A 22,068-nucleotide genomic window follows, 5' to 3' on the forward strand; every position below is an offset into this window, starting at 1 on the left:
TCATCTTTGTTTTTTTGTAGAGTCGACTTTCTCTTCAATAATTTCTTCAATATTCATATTATAATCATTGTTGTTGTATTGTATTTGCTTTCTATTATTGTTGTCGCTACCTCTAAAATTATTTGAGTTGTTGTTATATTGTATTTGCTTTCTCTGATTATTGTTATTATAAGATTGGTAAATGTTACGATTTCCGTCACCGTATTGGATCTGTTTTCTTTGATTATTAACATGCCATGTATTATTTCTACCATAATTAGATTGATTATTATTGTTGTAGCGATAGTTATTGTAGTTATAGTTGTTATAATTATCGTGGTATCTCGAATTATTATTACCGTAATTCCTATTGTATCTAAAATTATTGTTGTAATTCCTATTCCTATCTCTATTTCTATTATCATAATTATTTCTAAAATTATTTCTAATTTTATTAACAGGTCTAAAATAATTATTGTCATTTCTATTTCTATAGTTAAAGTTTTTATATTTATCAGACTTTTTATCGTTATACATATAACTTATATTATCAACATCTGATTTATCATTGATATTATCTAGTTTAATTCCTAGCTCTACCATTTCATTTAGGTTAATTTAATATTTTTACAAAATTAATATTTTATTTTGAAGGTAGATGTACGTAATTTTTCTTTTAATCTACTGTCGTCCGAAAAATTACATTTTTTATGTAGTTTCGATACTCTTATGTACCATTACATAAAATTCTCACTCGAATTCTGCTGTAATAAGTTAAATTTGTTTATTAAAATGTTTTTATCTTGTACAGGTAAAAGGTAAGTTAACTTTTTAGTCACTATTTTAAGATCTAATATGTCGGTATCGGAGCAAATTGATTTAATATTGTCAAAGACCTCGTCTGATAAATTATTAAGCAAAGTATTTATTTTAATAGAGTCCGGTAATGTGCTGGTCGAAAAATAATTTAATATTCTGTCTAAGTAAATCTCAATGAGTGGTCCAACCAATTTTGGAATTTTATATATTAATTCTGGTTATCCATATTTTATTAATATTTCGTATACATATTTAGAAATTATAACACTTTATATTTTTACAAAAACACAATGGAGTTGAATTAACTCCGAGTCATTATACACGTAAAACTTCCCATTAATCTGTTCAAAATAGTTGATCATTTCTTTAAGACTCACAAATTCAAACATGACGTCATCACTAACAAGTATTCTTGAGTAATGTACAACGCATTATAAGTTAATTCAAACAGTATATCATAAATAGAAATTTTCCAGGGAATATTAATAAGTTTGAATGAAAACATAATGGAAATAACTTTAAAATGATTTTTACCTTTTTTCCTTTCTTCCTTCTTTATATAGAATTTATTTGTTTCGTTTTATAATTTTTTTTATTATTCATATTTATATTTCGAAGAGAAAAAATTTTTTTTTTTTTAAAAAAAAGAAAAATTTCTAAAAAAAAATTTACGTGGTGGCGAGTTTTTTTTTGCCAACTGAGCACCATGAAGAGAAAAACAAATTTTAAGGAGAATATAAAAAATATATTTTATTAACTATTTTCATTTACTTTTCGTAAGGTACATATAACATTTTTACATTTAAAATTAGAATATAATATTAAAAAGGTTAAGATATAAAATAAATTAAAAATATAATTTGAATAAATTGAATTGTAATAACAGTACAAATATAAATTGAATTGTACAAATTTGAATATATAACAAAATAGGAAGGAGGTTTACCTTTGAAAAATCATGGCCACGCCTATGAATTGTATGGCATATATATTTCGCAATTAATATTTTATAACGCTTTTTGCCTAACACGCTTTATACCTTCATTATCCTGGTTTTTTTTTCACTGAAACGTGGAACTCAGAATTTAATATAAAATTTGTTTCAGTAAAATTTAAATAACTTGATCTAGCTTGCCTAATCCTGGAACTTTCCTGATGCCGTTTTTTAATATATTATATCTTAAATAAAAATAATGTTCTATTATATTACATTAATTGAACTAATAATTTTTAAAAGATTACCAGTGTGTTATACGTTCTAAATGATTAGTTAATTTTTTTTATAGATGCTTATAAATTCTATTGAAATAAATTACATAACAATGAATTGTATAAATTTTTATCTTTATTAAAATGATGAACTGTCAATGTCAAATCATTTATGCTTATCATTAAAAATATGATAACATTGCTATATTTGTGATCGTTAACTTCTATTCGTTCAATTTTTCTAAATTATCTCCATAAAAATCGATGTATATTAATCTAGTATGAACTTAAATAAGCCAATTAAAAAAGAATCTAAAATGAGGATTCGTGCCTTTCCAGTATTTTTATGAGATTATTTCTAATTTATATTTATTAAAAGATGTCGATGGATGAAAGATATGTCCAGAATATATGGGAATTGTTAAAGAATGCTATTCAAGAAATTCAGAAAAAGAATAATAGTGGATTAAGTTTTGAGGAATTATATAGGAATGCTTATACTATGGTACTTCATAAACATGGAGAAAAATTATATTTTGGTTTAAAAGAAGTTGTTACTCAGCATTTAATTGAGAAAGTAAATTTCATATATTCTTATTCAAATATAAATTATAAATTAATTTAGGTTCGTAAAGATATCATGGAATCTCTACATAACAATTTCTTAGCCACACTTATTAGCGCTTGGAATGATCATCAAATTGCAATGATTATGATCAGAGACATTCTTATGTACATGGTAAAAAATTTATTTAAGAAATTTTAATATCAGATTTTCATTTCTTAAATTTTAATAATCAAATTTTAATAATTCATGCAAATACTAGAATAGAAAATTGTTATTCATATCCTAAATTCAAGATAAAGCATCCTTAATTCATCTCAAAGATTTAGTCAAATCTTTAAATAGCAAGATGGACCCAATATATTGTGGCTAATGAAAGTTTAAAAAAATAAAACAAGTGATTTGCTGCATACAAATTGATTTAAGTAAGAATCAATTAGTTTTATTGGCCATAGAACAGGCTTAACTATTCTTGGCTAACCTTCACTAATTACATTCATTTAAGGGAGATGTATTGATAGTTAGTAGTAGTATCATTTGGTTTGGGGATGTATATCAATTTAATTCAGCAAAACTTTTATTGCGAATGTCGTTTATCATAATTCTGAGAATTTTTTTTCCACAAAACATTTATAGTGAAGAGAGTATCACAAATTTATTTCCAGGCACCCTTAACCCAGAATACATTTTAGCAAAACTTTTATCACAAATCTTTTACCACAAATGTATTAGTGTGGAGTAGTCTTGTTACATGGCACAATTTTTAAAAACAGCTAATCTAATATTTTAGCTAAAAAAAAATTACAGGATAGGTTCTAAATCGCCAAAACAAAAACTAAAAATTTGGAATCTGGCTTATAATTAGCAATTTAGAATGGGAAACAAAATTATGCAAGTTTCAAGATTTCATTAACTTCAGCTATCTATGAGCAACTTCACCAGACTTGCGTAATATTTTTGCAAAAATATCGGGTTAGCCATTTTTAAAACTTGAGCTGTTTAACAGCACTAATGCCAAGTTTTTATTGAGACACTATAAATATATTGTGAATGCATTTATTAGGAAAACAACATTATTATAATTATTTACCTGCATATGTTACTTAAAACATAAATGCAAAGTATTTTAAGAATCTTTTGTTACTTATTTTCTATTAAGTAAGCATGTAACTTTTATTTGATTTGATAATAAATTATAAATTTATGGGTCTCTCTTACTCATAGTTGTAAGTTTAGAGGGGGGGGGCATTTAAATTGAGTTTTTTATCCCAATAACTCCCTACCCCTCAACACAAATTTTAAAATGTACTTTATGCAAATAAAAGTAAATTTTAACAAATTTTGAAATGCTGGAATTTTTTCTATGCTTAATCAAAATAAAAAATACTGAAAGTTAAACAAGTTTACTGATTTTCTTCAATTATTTTTAAAAATCATAACGATTTTGTTAAGTAAATTTTTTTAAATTAAATTTACAGAATTGGAATTTTAAATATTTTTTTTATAAATAATAAAAGGGATCATTTTTTAAAATCTTTTATTTCTCTAGAAAATTGTCCCTCTATTGGACCCCACAATCTAAACATGTTAAGTATTTGTTTCTGAAGAAAGAGAGGATTAGGAAAATTAGGGAAACAAATCATCTAATTTTCAATTTATAATAATTGTTATAGTTTTTTTGTTTTGGATATTTTATTTTTAATGCCAGTTAAATTTAAATAATAGTGTTTGTTAGGAAAAATTACTAAACACCTTGCTCAATTTGTTTGCACTTTTACTTATTTTTCTCTAATAAAATAGTATTAATTCTAATCAGGATTTTCGAAAATAAATATATAATATGACCAGTTAATAAATACAATTAGTTCCAGATCAAACATATCAAGATGTTCTTAAAGAAGATCTGCAAAGCACGGCCCACAGGTTGGGCTTAAAAATTTAATAAAAATTTTAATGAGCTGGACAAAAAATTATACCGAGCTAGGCCAGGAAAGTTGTGCATAAAAAATTTTAGGCCAAGCAATTAGATAAAAAAAAAATCTATTCAGGCCGAGCATGACAATTTATATATGTATATAAATCAAGCAGAGTATCTCAAATGAGTTTTCATAAAAATTATACAGGCCAGCGCATGCATAAATATTTTGATATATTTTTTTCCAAGCTAATATTCTGATTTACTACATTATGTTAATTTCTTTGTATTTTAAGAGCTGTCTAACTAAAACACTAAATCAATTAACAGTATAGTATTAACCAAAAAAGTTAGAAATAGAAAACCATAAAGGTGAAATATAATGACTATGGGAGAAAATTAGATACAGATATTATAAATGTGCAGGCATATTTGTACAAAATTCGGTTCGAGTCGGACTATTAATAAAATTTATTGGGTTGGGCTTAATTTTTTGTAAATTTTTAACGGGCCGGGCCGTGTAAAATATTTAATGGTCTGGGGCTGGTAACTTGTGAAATTCTTGTCGGGCCGGGTTTTACATACCTCTAACTTCTATATCGTGACTCCGGGCAAAACGGGATAATTGTTTATTTATATTTATTTACCCTAACGTATTTATACATTTTTTTCTGGGAAAACTTATATCTTAGGGGGCAGGCTTGTAAAAATTTTTTAGCATAAGAGTTTTATATAGGTAATAAAATGAATTTTTAATAGAAAATTAGTGCTAAATTATCACTCTAAGTCCTCGGTAGATCACGGGGAAAGCATAGGACATGATAGCATAAAAAGTTATATTCAAATAATAAATTTTATAAACCAATTCTATGCTCAATAATCACTCTATACATTTATTAAGGTTAAAAGTTAAAAAATTTATCATCGAATCGATTTTTTGAACTATTTTTTTTAAATATTAATTAATTTATATGGCCTTAAAAATAATGTTTAAAATAACACTATTAGCCATTATTGCGATAATATCTTCGCGATATATATGTTTCACGGAATAGTATTTTGCTTCACGATTTGCTTTTGCGATAATGTCTTTATATAATTTTCGCTATTTTAAATCTGTGATAACGGTTTCACGATATTAATTTCTCAATATTGTCTTCGCTGAATAGTATTCGCGATATATGTTTCGCGATAATAAACATTAACGATAAAAGTTTCGCTAAAAAGTATTTCGTTGAATCGACATGAAACCCTGATGCACAGTATTTTTTAATTTTATTTTATCCAGCCTATATTAATAAAAATTAATATAATTATTTATTAATTAACCCATTAATGGTCAACCAACATACATCTCCAATGATTTTCCACATATTAATTATATAAATTGAAATAATTTACATATTATTCTTATAGCTCAAGCATATAAAAAAAATTTGAAAATTATTTCTTTTTGAGTATGCTGGATGTCATTGAAGTTTGGAAATTTTCGACGATTATAATTTATGATCTGCATTGTGCCTAATTTTTCAAGCCTGACCTGGCCAAAAATTAAAAAAAAAAAATTTGTCTGCTAAATTCTGAACGAATTTTTTTTTATTTGTCCCAAAAAACCTGACTCGGAATAATGTCCATCCGGTCCGCCCGAATTTATTTATATTTAATTTAAGTCTGGCCAGGTCTAGATTTTTTTAGGGCTGTGCCTATATTAAATATCGGTACCGATACTTGGTGTTGTCCGAAAATATCGGATCGAGCCGGTACCTCTAAAAACCGATTTGATCTTTTTACTTTTCTTTTTTTTGTTATTTTATTTTATGTTATGTATATTTATTTTACATAATTATAATATTTTCTAAATAATTTTTTTAAATTTTATTTCTTTTTTAAAATAGATTTATAGTATTTTAAAATAAAAATAGAAAGGAACACCCAAAGTTTTATTTATTTTAAATCTTTTTAAATAACGCCAATTTTTTTATTTATACTTTAAATAAAAGAATTTTTTTAAATATGATATCTGAATTATGGAAATATTTACAAAAGACAAAGATAATTTTGCAAAATGCGTTATCTGCGGAATCATCTGAGTCTGCCTTCAGTACGGCAGGAGATATAGATAGTCCATATCCTAGAAGCTTATTCCCAGAAAATCTAGAGGCTCTCATATTTATTAAAAAAATCTAATATATTATAATTTTATATATTAAATATTACAATTTTATAATTCATACCAACATAAAATGGATATATTATTAAATATATATTTTTTTATTATAGTCTTAACTCTTAATTGTAGAAATAAAAAAATTAAATAAAATTCATAATTCTATTTTTTGCATAAAAAATATTGATTTCTTAATCACATTTTGGTTCAAACGGGAATGATTAAAAATCAGTATAAAATCGGATCGGTTTTGAAGCAATATCGGAAAATATCGGACAGGTGAAAATATGTGGATCGGCACAGCTCCAATTTTTTTATAAATATTAGAACCGAACTCAAAAATATTATTTATAATAAGCCCGCCCAAAGCCCCTTTAAACTGGGTACGGGCCAGGATTTGCAGATCTCTAAATATAATGCTACATGTTCTAAGCTCCCTCGTTGAAGAGCATTTTTTAAAATGCAATTGACACAAATTTATTTTTTATAGATGCCTTAACCTGTAATTAATTTTGGCCCATACTTTTATAATCATTTATTTTTATTATACCATTTTTACAATTATTATATTTTAATATCTTATATATTTTTAAAGGTTATAATTTGAATATTATATTTGTAATATAAAATTATAACTTTCCTACATTTAATATTTAATTTGATAATTATATAAAAGTATATATATATATACAAAAGAATTACAAATAAAATTCATTATTTTTAAACGTAATCGATACAATAACAATGTTGACCATATAAGAGTATAAAATTAATAAAAATCTTCAACAATTTGGTATTATTTTACACAATTTATGCATAAATGAACAAATAACACCATATCGGATAACACATTCCTTTAAAATGTTTGTCAAAGGCAACTCCATTCGATTTGGATATAAAGCATCGACCCCTGCTTTCTCCATTGGATTAATATTTGCATTTAATATATATCAAAAATAAAAGCCCAATGGCTTCGAATCTTGGATTAGGATGTACGGTGTTTACAAATTTACTCAAAACTCTCTCTTGCATTCTATTTACTTCGATATTCATTTACATTAAAGCTTTCATTGAATTTGAAAATTTCTCCACTAGAATCAATAAGTTATGGCCATAGAAGTGAGAAGCTATTACGAATACCGATTTAAAAAGACAAATGAAATATTTATAGCTAACTGGAATGATAGTTTAGTGATGTCAGTTGCAGTAACAGGCAAAGCTCTTAGTCCTCTACTCTATGCAAGATGCCAAGATTTTCTCGAAAGATTTTCTCAAAATAGAAATTACACAACCTAATCTAATAAATTCATAGTAGATATGTGCGATAATCTAATGTCATAGAATAAATATACGTGATAAAAAATGGTGGCCTATTTTCAACAATTTTATTGATGTAGCAATGGTAAATTCGCGAGGAAAGGGAATCGAGATCCTGATGATAAAAAATTGTTACTTCATTTTGGTAGGAGATAATTAGGACACTTTTGAAAACTCCCCAAGTAAACGAAAAAGGTGGACAAATATTGAAAGTCTAATTTTCCTAACTAATTGAAACAACTGAAAATTATTATGGATATTTTAATAACGATAACTGATAACAAAAGAAGACGGTGTAAATTTTGACATAACCAGTCAAGATATATATGTAACATGTGTCATATTCCAATACTATTGACTGTTATTAGAAAAATTATGAAATATATAAATTTACAATATTGTATCTAATAAATGTAAATTATATCAATAGAAATTCTATGTTGTATTTTACAATAATGTGATATCTTACTTTCATGCCCTATGGTCAAACATTGCATCGGTTTATTTCCTATTTAGGATGCTTTTTTCGCACGGGTCAGTTAGACTATAAATAAAATTTTTGAAATTATGAATTTTTATCAGCACTAAAAAGTCTGGCCATTATTGGGCTAAGAATAAAATGAAATTTCAATTTAGTGATGTATTTACCACTAAATTTAAATTTCCTCTTCCTAAACGAAATTCAAAGAATCAAAGCTGCTTACAATTTTTTATATTTTGACTTTAATAATATTTGTATATTAGCATTAATACTTCAACTCCTATTTTTTTTAAATAAAAACCCCGCCCTCCTTTTCCTTCAAAGTAAAATCCTAAATATGCTACTGATTGAGGATATAAAATAATTTAAGTCATTTTTTTGTTTCTCATTGATAAGAATACACTTCAACAAAGTTTATTTGATAAAACATGGATTTGAAAATTATAATATTATAAATGGATCATGTTCTTTTAGGATAGAGTTTACGTTCAACAAAACAATGTAGATAATGTTTACAACTTGGGCCTCATCATATTTCGAGATATCATCATTAAATACCCTCAATTGCATGATTTCCTCAAAAATACCTTACTCGATAATATCATGAAGGAACGTAAGGGTGAAATCATAAACAGGTATGTATAATTTTTGAATAATGTATCAAAAATGTTTTATTTTAAAACTCATAGATCATTTTAATATGGTTTGTAAAACTTATCAATTTTTGTATAAAATCGTAAATATGCCTGCCAATATCTGATCGGTTACACGGGATTGCTTAATTTTATTTTTAAGGGATCGCCTCATTTTTAAATATATTTTTATTATTATGGCAAATAGGGTTTGTTTGCATAGCTAAGGTCCAATGCAAGCTGCACGATTTTAAAAAATTTGCACGATAATATATCGCAACAGCTTTGAATTCAATCTCTTTAATTAGATGTAAAATAAATGATTGCATTGTTCGATTAATTTTAATTTACCCCATAAATTACTTTCCTCTATGTCATATGTTTATAATTATTTTCAATATAATATTGATTTAAATATATATAAAAATGTCGATTTATCAAATACATTAATTTTTTATTTTTAGTTATACTTTTTATCAAAATAGTATTAGGCTTTTTTTGTGTTTTAATACCATGTTAATGTTTACTCACTAAATTACGAAATAAGTTATAAAATATATTGCCTAAAAAAAGACCAATCATTTTGCATAAAGCGCATTTTTGAAAATCATTTATATAGGATCGCGATAAAGAACGTTTGCCAGATGCTTATGATATTAGGCATCGACTCCAGATCCATTTACGAAGATCATTTCGAAAAACCGTTTTTGTTACAATCGGCAGAATTTTATAAGGTTACATATTTTTATATAAGCCATTTGATCAAATTTAAAAATGAATCAATAAGTTTTTCCAAATTAAGTTTTTTTAAAAACGCATCCCTTACATTTTTTTTATACAACGCAAAATTAAAATCATGATGGTATCGATAAATTTATTTATAATTAAGAACACTAGGTAGGTTATAATATACGAACCCACTTTTAGGACCATACTTTGACTCTGATTTTTGCTTGAGATCTGGACTATTTATTTTATTATTTTTTTAAAACTTATTAGTTAAATTACTAGAATTTGTCTGAACAAATGATCCTGAATAATGATACTATTTTTTTTTGAAAATATTTATAATGGATCACACAAAGTCGGAGAGTCAAAAATTTCTGGCGGAAAACAGCGCTTGTCTCTACGTTCACAAGGTAGAGGCTAGGATTAACGAAGAAGCTGAGAGAGCTAATCACTATTTGGATAAATCTACCGAAGATTATATAATTAAAGTAACTCTTTATAAACCTTGCCAATTTTTTTTTAATTTAAGATTATATAGTTAAAATTTCATATGGCCATATATGCACCCTTGATTAAGTATTACCTCCTGTGAAGTGACCATTTCATCAAATATTGCTCCTCGACACCTACTAAAATCAATGAATGACAGGATTTAACTATTCTATATAATGACTACCTCCTTAAATGCCCTCAAAATTATAAGCGCTCTCGAGTTGTTTACCATATAATTTAACTAGGCATTAATTCATTTTGAACTAATTTTAACAATGGCTAAAAAAAGGTTTGTTTTATTTGAAATTTATTTTTAAAAAATTAGAGATTATTTTTCCAGTTGTTTTTTTTTTAATTTTTTTATTTCGGTTTAAAAAAAGAGTATAAAATTGATTCAAATCAATGATTTTATATTTAATTTTACCTGAAATCTTAGAAAATTAATCATAATAAAATTACCTTATCTTTTAAAGTTAATTTAATAAAAAATATCCTCCCTTAAAATTGTCATTTTGGCAGAATTAATACATTATAAATAATCGAATATGTATTATAAATCAAATAACGTTGCTTGAAAATACACTAATAAAAAGAATATTTTCAATATTACATAACCCCCCGTAAAGCTTCCATTGTCGTCAATTGAGGGCAATTATATTTTGGCCACTTTAAGGAGGTCGTCACTTTACACAATAAATTTTATGTCGATTCTGGCACATGGACCAACCAAGAGTGGTCATAAAAGGGAGGTCGTAAATTATTCGAATTGTATAGTAAATACATGAGAAATCGTTTCGCCAAACGGTAATATAAAATTTGCCTTAAAATTTGGTTCAACGTGCTCCACCATTGGTTTCATTTCTATATTTTGGCGAGTGAAATGTCTGATTGGTCAATTTTAAAAATCACAAATTTTATATTTTTTATTTGTTGTAAAAATATGTAATTAGATCATTTATAATAAGTTTGAATTAAATAAGCTCTAAATAATTATTCAAGGATTAAGTTAGAATAAAAAAAGATATAACGTTCTTATAAGTGTTTGATCTATATTAATTAACAAAAATTTGAATATTGTTATGGTCATCGTTTAGTCCTAGCTGGATGATATATGTATGTCGATATTATAACATAAGAAATACTTTCTTTATGTTAATATCTTTATTATAAATTTTTGTAAAAATATGAAAGGTCGTCGAAGAAGAATTGATATGCCAACACATGAAGACCATTGTCGAAGTTATAGTCATTGAATTAATTATTTTATTTGTTATGTTAATAAATTATTATATTTACCTTCAAATTTTGAATATTTCTTTATTTTTTTTTAAAAAAAAAAATTTTATATAAAAGTTATGGCATTAACATTTTTCTTGTTTGTATATCTATGTATCTTCAAACCTATTTGTTATAGCTCATTAATCATTACAGTTTAAAAAATTCCGTAAAATAATAGCTAAAGTGCATTCATTTATTGTCATAATCTTAAGATTTGGTAACTTTATAGAAATATTAATATATCAATGATAATGGAATCTATTTTTTTAAATATAAAACTTTTCTATTAAAAATTTGAAGGATTTAGCCGAAAAATTATTCAACGTTGACGCTCCCCTTAAATTTTCTTTCATTTTTAGCTTTGAATAACTTTCTTTTTTTCTCCTTTTCTTACAAAAATTTGTAAATTTATTAATAAAAAAAATTATTATATCAGGTAAATTTATATTACTTGTCACAAGGTGTTTTTTTAAGAAAGCTCTTTTTTAAAAAAATTTTTAAGTATAAAATCACGTGGAAATATAATATTATATACATTTTTCCTCTGATTGTTGGCTTAATTTTAAAAATCATTTTGAGCACCTGATTGTTTTTGCAGGGAATTTTTCAGATCCGTCCTAATCTTCAGGGCTTATTTAAATAGTATTAAGTGTATTTGTAGATATAATATGCCAAAAATTTGGCGAAGTTTAGTCTCGGCATTGGCTTCTAAGCTTTATATATTTTTTTATAAGTTAAATTTTTGTTAACTCCTAGTTGGAATTTAAGATTAAAATTATATAAATACACTTTTAACAGTTTATTTTATATTTTCCCCTCTTTTAGTTTTATTTTGGTTGTAGAAATATTTTTCAACAGTTTTATGGTTTTATACTTTTCCGCTGAAAACTATAAAATAATTAAGTTATATTCTACCTATTCACAAAATTATTTTACACCAATTTATAACTCAATTTTTTTTTAAATATATGGCGCAGTTATTTTTGATATTTTTCAATTTATAAAAAGATTATAAAAAATTAATCAATCATATAATATTTAATGTTTTTAAACTATTTATTTATTTTTGTTAAAGCAAATGGTAATTGTTTATTTCTTCAAAAAATATTAATTTTAAAAAATATATTAAATGAATCTCTTGTCTAAAAAAAAAGATGGAAAATTCGGGCGTGACACATATGTTAAAAAACGACAAAACGGCGGACTTAGCTTGCATGTACAAACTCTTGAGCAGGGTACGCAATGGTTTGGAATGCATGACCCAATGTGTTAGTACTTACCTCAAAGATAAAGGACTGAGTTTAGTGAGTGAGCGACCCGATTGCGTTGCTTTAAGAAATCCTGTTACCTTTGTCCAAGTATTATGATTATCATTATATTGCATTTGTTGTTTCTTATGAAAATCCTTATCTATATCATATTAACTGATCGCCCAATAATGAGTTACATGCATGTATCATTATCGAAAAATTCTTTTCCGTGAGTCTTAATTTTTGCAAAGAGATATTTCCATGATTACATTTTTTGAATTTATTTCTGCAGAAACAATACGAGGCGGAATTTAATTTAATATTTTGTTCTATTTTTAAAATATACTCCTATATTGGTGTTTTATTGATGAAATCTAGAGGATGTGTAAGTTTCCAAACATGATCTTAAGAAATTTACTACTGCATATATAATAAAAATCCTAGCCCACATCGCACCTTAGTTTAAGATGCAAAATCGGCATTTACGTTAATATTTTCATGGATGCATTTATATTTTCATAAAATCGACACTTGCGGAAATGCCATTAATATAAAAAAAATTTGCTATATTGACCTTATATGCCAAAAATATATATCAATATATGATCATCCTTATATATTAACATGAAATTCTTTTAAAAAAATTTTTGAATTAACAAATTTTCTTGAAATATCTGTACTGAATTGTTTTTTAAACAAATTTGAAGGTTTTTAAAAACAATTATCTCTCATCTAACACGACCTAAAATCAAATGAGAATTAACAAATCTTATTACATAATTTTTTGTCAGGTCGGTTTAAATGAAAAATTATTAATTAAACTACACTTGGAGTTTTTATAATATTCACTCATGGTGTTGTGTTGCTAGTGGGGGTAAATGCATATTCGCAAAAAGTTTCTAAGCACCATATGATAGAAACTTAAATATCCGAATTTAAAAAATTAAAGCCAAGCTGCCTGATATTTTTTTGATTTGTGGGGGGAGGGAAGTGGCTACACTCGAAATGCCTTTAGGGTCTTACAATAAAAGATTAAATATATAGAGGTGGACTGTTTTTAACCTTTGTTAATAAATTTTTATAAAATTTGCCTTTATTAATACCATATAAAAATAATTATTTTATTTCTCTCTTAGAATTTGTTAGAACTGAAAGATCAATTCGACCATTTTCTTCACGAAGCCTTCTCAAACGACAAACTATTCAAGCAAGCCATAGCGGCTGATTTTGAATATTTCCTGAATCTAAATCCTAAATCACCAGAATATTTATCCCTTTTTATCGATGACAAACTCAAGAAAGGCGTCAAGGGGGTACAATTTTAAATATATTTTAAGCCCTCGATTTGAAGGTCAACTCAGATTTAAATCAGACCCGGTTATTAGGCCCGAAGTTTAATATTCAATTTTGACTTTATGAAAATGGGTTAACCATGAGCGACATTAAATTATCATTCATTCAATATAGATTCAATAGCGAGTCTTATTTTCACCTTAAGGATAATTGATGCAGTTTTGACATATTTATATTTATAAAATGATTAATCCAATTCCTGCCCATATTTTCTCTTCTCTTTTATATTTTTCTTTTATAGTTTTTATCGCTTTATAAATACAAGCAAACTTATCAATTTCATTTTCTTTAAATTATGCTATCATAAGCTATCTGAACAAGAAGTCGAAAATATGCTAGATAAATCAATGGTCCTCTTCAGATTTTTACAGGAAAAAGATGTCTTCGAACGTTATTACAAACAACACTTAGCCAAACGGCTCTTACTCAATAAAAGCATATCAGACGATACAGAAAAGAGCATGATTTCTAAACTTAAAGTAATCGGCTGAAGTGTTTTAAAATACCTTAAATATATAATACATCCTTCAACATTATTGAAGGTTATCCAAGCTAGAGGTTTGCAATGAACGGGGTTTTAGCCCACCCGACTATTCTAAGGCGACCATGGGTGGGCTTTCTAAGATTAAACATTGAGTGGCTGAGCGGATAGGTTAAAAAATATTTTTAAAATAATGGGAGGGTGATTTTAAATATTTTTTCGGGAGAAATGAGCAGAGCCGATTTCATTCATAAATCTTTTTTTCATAATATTGCATATTTTATAAGTTTAAAATTACATTAAAATAAATAAAGAGCCAAACCAACCATTAAAATAATTTTTAAACTGGTGGGTTAAACAAAATTTTAGATTCTTGATATTTTCTTTCGGAAAACTACAGTCATGAGCGTCGATCCCGATTTGAGACTGAGTGACTTCAAATTGATTTTTAAAAAGTAGATAATTTATGCTAAAATCAGGAACTCGATCTGTACACTTTGGCTAATAACCCGTTGTTAACATTTATAGCTGTTTGGTTATATTCCAGCTGCTAAATTTAAATAAACGTAGGATAAAAGGATATATAAAATTTTTAATCAGCTAAAATAATAAGATTAACATGAAATATTTTTACAAAACCGTTCTTGAACCTATTCAAAAAATATATAACTTCTGTTTGTTCTATTCCTAATTTCGGTTCCCTACGGTTCAGAAAATTATAGCAGTTCATTCTAGTTTTACAGTTCGATTTGTTCCAGTTGCTTCTATTATATTAATTTATATCTTACACATATTCATTTTTAAAATAATAATAAGACCGAGTGTGGTTGTCAATTTACGGCAAAATTGGAAGGCATGTTCAAAGACATGAACGTATCTCAGCTTTTGAATAACGATTTTAACACCCACTTGACTACGACTAACGTAAAAAATTAAAATTTATATATATATACTTTTTAAATATAATACTTGTGTGCACTCTATGAACTAAATTTTTTCTTTATTATCTTTATTGTTAACTTATAATTTGTGGTTTATTTTATTGAGAGGGCTAAGGTAATATATATAAGTTTTACCGAAATGTGTAATTATAAATAAAGAAGAAGAAAATTGATTAATATTTCCATAATTTTTCAAGAATATTAATTAGGCTTATAGTTTGATTTTAGTAGAACAAAAAAGTCAATCATTATAAAGAAAGGGAAGATGGGAATAAATAAAAAAAATTGTAAGGAAATTTGTGATCTAGCTGGAAAGAAATTTAATATTAAATTTTTTATAATAGAACGCGAATGGGATAGATCTTACAGTACAAGTCTTAACCACGGGTTATTGGCCGACCCAATCCATCTCACCACATTGTATACTGCCCCTATTGGCGCGGAACATATTCGACCAATTCAAAACGTAAAATTTTATTTGATCATTTGTAACAGTTGGATTTTTTTTTAATTATATGCAGTTTTCTAGCATTTTTCCTCATTAAATCATTTCCTTATATAAAAGTCTTACAAAATTATATTACTTTATTAAAATTGAGTATTATCGATTAGATAATGATTAACTCTTAAAATATATTCTACATTTTTATACTTTGATTATTCTCTTAATTGAAAATAAGGGTCATCGCCATTATCTTATTTAGACATGCTAATAAGTCAATTTTTTAATCATAATATTTAGACTTGCTCAAAAAATAAACATTTTGTTCTTAGGTATATTTTAATCTAGGTATGATAACGCCCTTTTGCCTTATCTTAAATGAAGTGAAGTTATTAGCTATAAATTGTCCTAGTTTTTTTTTGAAAATAATCAATTATATACTTTTCCATTAAAATATATTGAATTCACGATTAACCTAATTATTACATATAAAATGTTCTCGAACAACAACTCATCAAATCAAAAAAATATTTCAAAAGTTTTTACCTGAACAAGCATTGCGGACGTCAACTCACTCTTCAACCTCAATTGGGCTCGGCTGATATAACTGCTATTTTTTATGGTCCAACTAATACTATTACCACCACGACTAACAACAACAGTCTTCAAAACGATTTGAATTCTTCTACACTCGACAACGAAGCTGAGAATATAATATCAGATTCATCTAATGCAATAAACGTGGAATCTAATACGATCCACAACTTTATCATTAAAAATAATATGAGTGGGACGGCGAGCAAAACGGTAACTCCCAGAAAACATATAATATCGGTTTCGACTTATCAGATGTGTATACTGACTCTTTTCAATGGTCGGAATAGGTGGTCTTACGAAGTAATCATAACGATTTTTTTTAAATATAATATTAATTTTGGAATGTTTAACATGCTGGTTAAATATTTCTAAAACAAATTTTATTAGGGGAGAATAGTCAATTTTAAAATCTATGTATCCTCCAAAATTTTAATTTTGAAAACCCTTGGAATCATTGGGAACAAAATTATAGTTTAAATTATGGCTTAGATTAGATTATTAAGAATTTAAGTATACTAATTATAAGATTTTTTTTTAAACCTATAAATTTATTCATGCATTTCCTAATCACATTAATAAAAGGAAATAGCCTCTGAAACCGATATTCCTGAACGGGATTTGATCAGAGCTCTTCAGTCATTAGCTTTGGGAAAACCTTCGCAGAGGATTTTGCTGAAAACACCCAAAACTAAGGAAATAAGTTAGCTATATAATTATATTAGTGTGATATAATTGCCTAATTTTTAGAGTCCAGTTGGCCATTTTTAAAAAATTTAAACCATTCTCTGTGTTCAGTCTGTAATTTAAATTTTTAAAGTAATTTCCATCCCTTTCTTTAATTATAACATGTTCTAACAAAAAATCAAAGGAAAAAATTGTGAAACATTTATTCAAAGCCCAGGTGGCTAACCTTAAATATTCTCAGACCAGATGAGTATAAACAAGCCTGATTGGTCTTTCTTGTCCCCGCTTACTTATCTTACCTTGTTTTAAACGGGAGTATATAAAAAAATGTTTAAAACTATATAATTTGCTAACTAATAATAATATTTTGTAGGTAATGACCACGTATTTACTGTTAACGATTCCTTCACTTCCAAACTACATAGAGTCAAAATACAAACTGGTCAGTCAAATTATTATTTTTTCTCCTACAAGCCATTATCATATCGATTAGAAAAAGGTCGTGATTCGGATTAAAGTTCATCCAGTTGTTTTTATCGAATTAACATTAGGTCAGAAATCCTGGAGCAATCATTTAAAATTTCAACAAAAAAAATTATTGCTGGGTCTTGGCCATTCCGAAATGATTTACTAAAATAAATGCAAAAATATAAAAACCACACCTCTAGAATTTTAAATAATTTTTTCGCTTTTGAATCTGAATATCATTAAAATATTTTTTTTAGAATTTATTCTTTCTAAATCGATTATTGAAAATGTTAGGTTTAAAATATTTGTTTATCTTATCTCTATGCACAAATATCCTTACATATTCCCCTATTCGGCCACCCTTGATTTTTAGCTTATATACTTTAAATTTAATAATTAATCTTAAAAAATTAAAATCTTAATTAATATAAATATATATGAAATTAATTTATGTTATGTATAGAAATTAAAATTTAATTATATATGAACGAACTTTTATAAAAAATATTTGGAACATTTAAGTAATTGATCATCTTCTTTAAAAAAAAATTTTGCTTACAATCATTTAAAGATTAAAACAAAAAAAAAATGATAAATAGGTTTTAAAATTATTTTTGACCAAAAAATCCATAACATTTCTTATATTTTTGAATATAAAGAGAACCCTTCTTCAGGCGCCCCCTTCCCCTGTTTTCATTGAAATCATAATATACAAAAATTATGTTTATATATTTTCTTAAAAATAAAGTTTAAAAATAGTAATTATGACAATTATCATTTTCTATTTTCCATCTTCACTGAAATCATATAACTTATTTATATTTATTTTTACCAATGCTAAATTCTAAAAAAATTGCAACTTAGATGGTACATCCTCAGTGAGATAATATTTTAAGAAATATTTTAATTTTTCTTGGTGACGGGTTATTTTTGTTATTTAAAAAAAATTACACTGAATTATTTTCCTCCTTGTAGGACGATAATTTTGAATAGTTATATATTTTAATAATTTATATTAATTTTTGTTCAGTTGCTATTTTATAATAGATGGTTATGAAATAATATGTGTTATGATTTATTTTAATTAAAATTTTAACACTAAAAAATAAGAGTGGTTGCATACATGTCAATGAAGTTGGATAGTATGTTATACACGTTTTTCTATTTTGTTTAAGTTACCGCTAAGCCTAATTCTCAAAACAATGCCAACTCTTCTCTCAACTCTTCTTCCCATCCTTCGTCCTACAATAACCAAGCTTACAATGACTATTACGATGATACCAATGACAAAGACAGGAAAGAGATGAGAGAGAGAGTCGAGGAGGATAGGAAACTGGAGATAGAAGCTGCAATAGTCAGAGTTATGAAGGCTAGAAAGAAGCTTTCCCACGCTCAATTATTGACTGAGATTAGCGAACTACTTAAAGCTAGGTACTTTGTTATTATTAATTTCGTTATCCCTCCCTCCTCCCCCCCCCTTCTACCAAATTTTACTTCATTTTTTAAAAAAATCAATTAATTCTTAAAACATTTAGTGGCATCATAGTAGCTTCTTTTTTTTAAATGTTAACGTCTATCTATATTTTTACAAAGTGGTTTAACATATATATTAACATAAATAATAAAAGATTTCTACCTCAGCCTGGGGCCGTCAAAAAGAGGGTTGAAGCTTTGATTGAAAGGGAATACTTAGCGCGATGTGATCAAGATAGGTCAGTAACATTTTTTTAATTAATTTACTTGAAACCTTATTTATTTAAAAAGAAAAATATTAATTGCTTATTTAACCTATATCTCCAATCCAATTCTATAAAAAAAATAAACATTCTCATATTTGAAACTATATTGTAAAATAATGTTTTTGTTATCTTATTTATGGTAGTTGATTACTTATTTAGAAATATATTTGATCTTCTCATTAGACAGATTGATGTTAAACAGGATATTTTGAAATTTATCAAGGCCATGGCTTATATGGATTTCATATTTTAATAAACATTTAATAATTACTAGAGGATAATAGATTGAATAATGCACTGATTAGCAGATGCACCAAAACTCATGTTGTCATATTAACAGATTTCTAATATAATCATTAATTTTTATAAAAAAAATTAAAAAATAGTCTACATTAAGGCATGAATTGATAAGGAAGAAAGCATTGTTACCCCATCTATATATAAAACAAATTATATTTCATTTGAAAGTCCACCATTTTTATTGCTTAAATTAATAATCAAAGGATATTTTTGTAAAAATGAAGGATGGGATTTTTTTTCAAATATACGGTTTTTTTTATTATAGTTCCTGTAAAAAAATTGGTTGTAATGGCTTATAACATTTCTGCTGATTAATGAACACCTTTTGTGCCTCATTAATATTTAGATTTTACATCATTTAGAAATTTAGGTTAAAAATAAATTATAATCATATCTTTTATTCTGACCTCATGCAAAACAATTATTTAAAATTTTAATTAAAAAAATTATTTTTGGTTTATTAAATAACTAATTTTACATTAATTTATTTTAGAAAAATGTACACCTATTTAGCCTGAATCATTCTTTCAAAACAAAATTTCATCCTACCAAAAAATCCTGTAACCTAATTTGCAAACCAATTTTAAAATATTTTTAATATCAATTAAATTAGTGATTTATATTTATATAATAATGTAAATCGTTTACATGTTAAAGTTGTCTGTTTTATAAATCCATAAGTTATGTACAAGTCACACATTGAAAATACAACTTATAACATATGGATAAATATAATAATATTAATATAATGATTTCGATTAGCCTTTATTTTATTATTTTTTTCCCCAAATGATTTTTATACATAGTCTTTATTTACACTATATATTTATTATGCTTATAATTCATTATATTTTATATTTCAATGATCTTTTTTATTTTCTCATAAATAAATCAATATCTATTATGAATTGTGCAAACTATATTTATTTGAATTCGATTCAATTTGTTAATAAAGGATAACTCTTACTTTTATATAAAAGTTGAGGTACAATTAAAGGAGTCAAAAATAGCTAATTTATATTCATTTAATAATGATATTAGTTTAGGTAAGGATTCCATCTTCCTTTCTAATGTGTCATGTATTATTTTCCAATAAGAATCTGGAATTTGAATATGATTTTCATCTTTAAAATATTTATCATCATGGTTTAATTCTAAAATTTGATAGTATATTTTGAGGTGATTTGTTAATGAAGGATATTCTATTTGACTTTTAAGTGTACCTGATGCCATTAATGAATTGTAAATTGGAAAAATTATTTTTATGATGTTTTTGTTCATAGATGAGTATAAAACTATATATGAAAAATTGTATTCTTCATTTATATATATGATTTCATTACAAAATTTTGTTATCACATCTTCAAATTCATGTGGTAAATTACCTTTACTTGAAATTAAATTTGTATTAAAAATGCTAAATGATGCAATATTTGATGTTATTATATATTCTCCTAAAATTTTAAAGCAGCTAAAACACACAATATTATTTTTAGTGTTTATATTTGCATAATCTTTAAATAAAATACAAAAGGGTTTCTTATAACAAGGTACCTCATTACAACCACTGTGGGAATGACAATAAAATAGTTCATTTACACTCTGATCAAAATTAGGTGCATATTTAAGCTGAGATATTCTGACATTTGAGATTAATTTAGCTTGACAAAAGGTACAAAGAATTGAACAATTTTTTTTAACAGCTTCATTTTTTAAATTATCTATAAAATAATTTGACAAATCATCAAAACCTATTCTAAGTGAAATATTATTGTCACTTATTATTATATTTGTACAGTTTGTAGGATGCAAATGTATTTTATTTAAAATAATTTGATACTTATTGTAAATTATAATTCTATCATTTTTAATAACAAAATCTGAAATGTGAAATCTATTTTTAATTCTAGAATTGGTATTATAAACAAGATAAATAAAATAATTATAACTTGATGGAATTTTTATTCTCGAGGTATATATATAAGGATTTTATTAACAAGTTGATGTCGAGACAATATAAAATTTCATCCATGTGATTTAGTGAATGAAGGTAAATAAATATTTAATGTTAAGTCCCAACCGGTCTGTTTTATCTGTCGATATATAATTGACATTTATAGACGTTTTTTAATTCGTTTTCTGGTTCCCTCAATAATTCAACAATTTTTTTATTTCATGAATATAATAATGAATGATACGAACTCGACGAAACAGCGTAAAATAAAATAAT

General features: G+C 25.7%; 2 protein-coding genes across 3 annotated transcripts; one reads left to right on the plus strand and one right to left on the minus strand.

Annotated features, from left to right (window-relative positions):
* Positions 1–582, minus strand: LOC135924351 (glycosyltransferase-like protein gnt13). The gene has a single exon (XM_065459409.1). The coding sequence runs from the start codon at positions 580–582 to the stop codon at positions 1–3; it is 582 nt and encodes a 193-aa protein (XP_065315481.1).
* A 1,614-nt stretch (positions 583–2,196) lies between these two features.
* LOC135925403 (cullin-3-A-like) lies at positions 2,197–20,770 on the plus strand. 2 transcript variants are annotated; one of them, XM_065460698.1, is made up of 19 exons: positions 2,197–2,345; positions 2,387–2,584; positions 2,633–2,746; positions 8,927–9,087; positions 9,704–9,818; positions 10,170–10,301; positions 10,932–11,054; positions 11,497–11,544; positions 12,738–12,941; positions 13,970–14,146; positions 14,495–14,665; positions 15,484–15,591; positions 15,953–16,074; positions 16,590–16,947; positions 17,230–17,347; positions 17,705–17,773; positions 18,975–19,230; positions 19,428–19,511; positions 20,332–20,770. In XM_065460698.1, exons 1-19 carry the CDS (start codon positions 2,289–2,291, stop codon positions 20,354–20,356), a joined length of 2,640 nt encoding a protein of 879 aa, XP_065316770.1. In that variant the 5' UTR covers positions 2,197–2,288; the 3' UTR covers positions 20,357–20,770. The 2 variants fall into 2 exon arrangements, with proteins under 2 accessions (XP_065316770.1, XP_065316771.1); XM_065460699.1 differs by lacking the exon at positions 10,932–11,054 and having other exon boundaries at positions 20,332–20,764.
* Positions 20,771–22,068: the final 1,298 nt, after the last annotated feature.

The sequence above is a fragment of the Gordionus sp. m RMFG-2023 genome, chromosome 2 (genome assembly GCF_954871325.1).
Source record: "Gordionus sp. m RMFG-2023 chromosome 2, tfGorSpeb1-WG-v2, whole genome shotgun sequence".
NCBI lineage: Eukaryota > Metazoa > Nematomorpha > Gordioida > Chordodea > Parachordodidae > Gordionus > Gordionus sp. m RMFG-2023.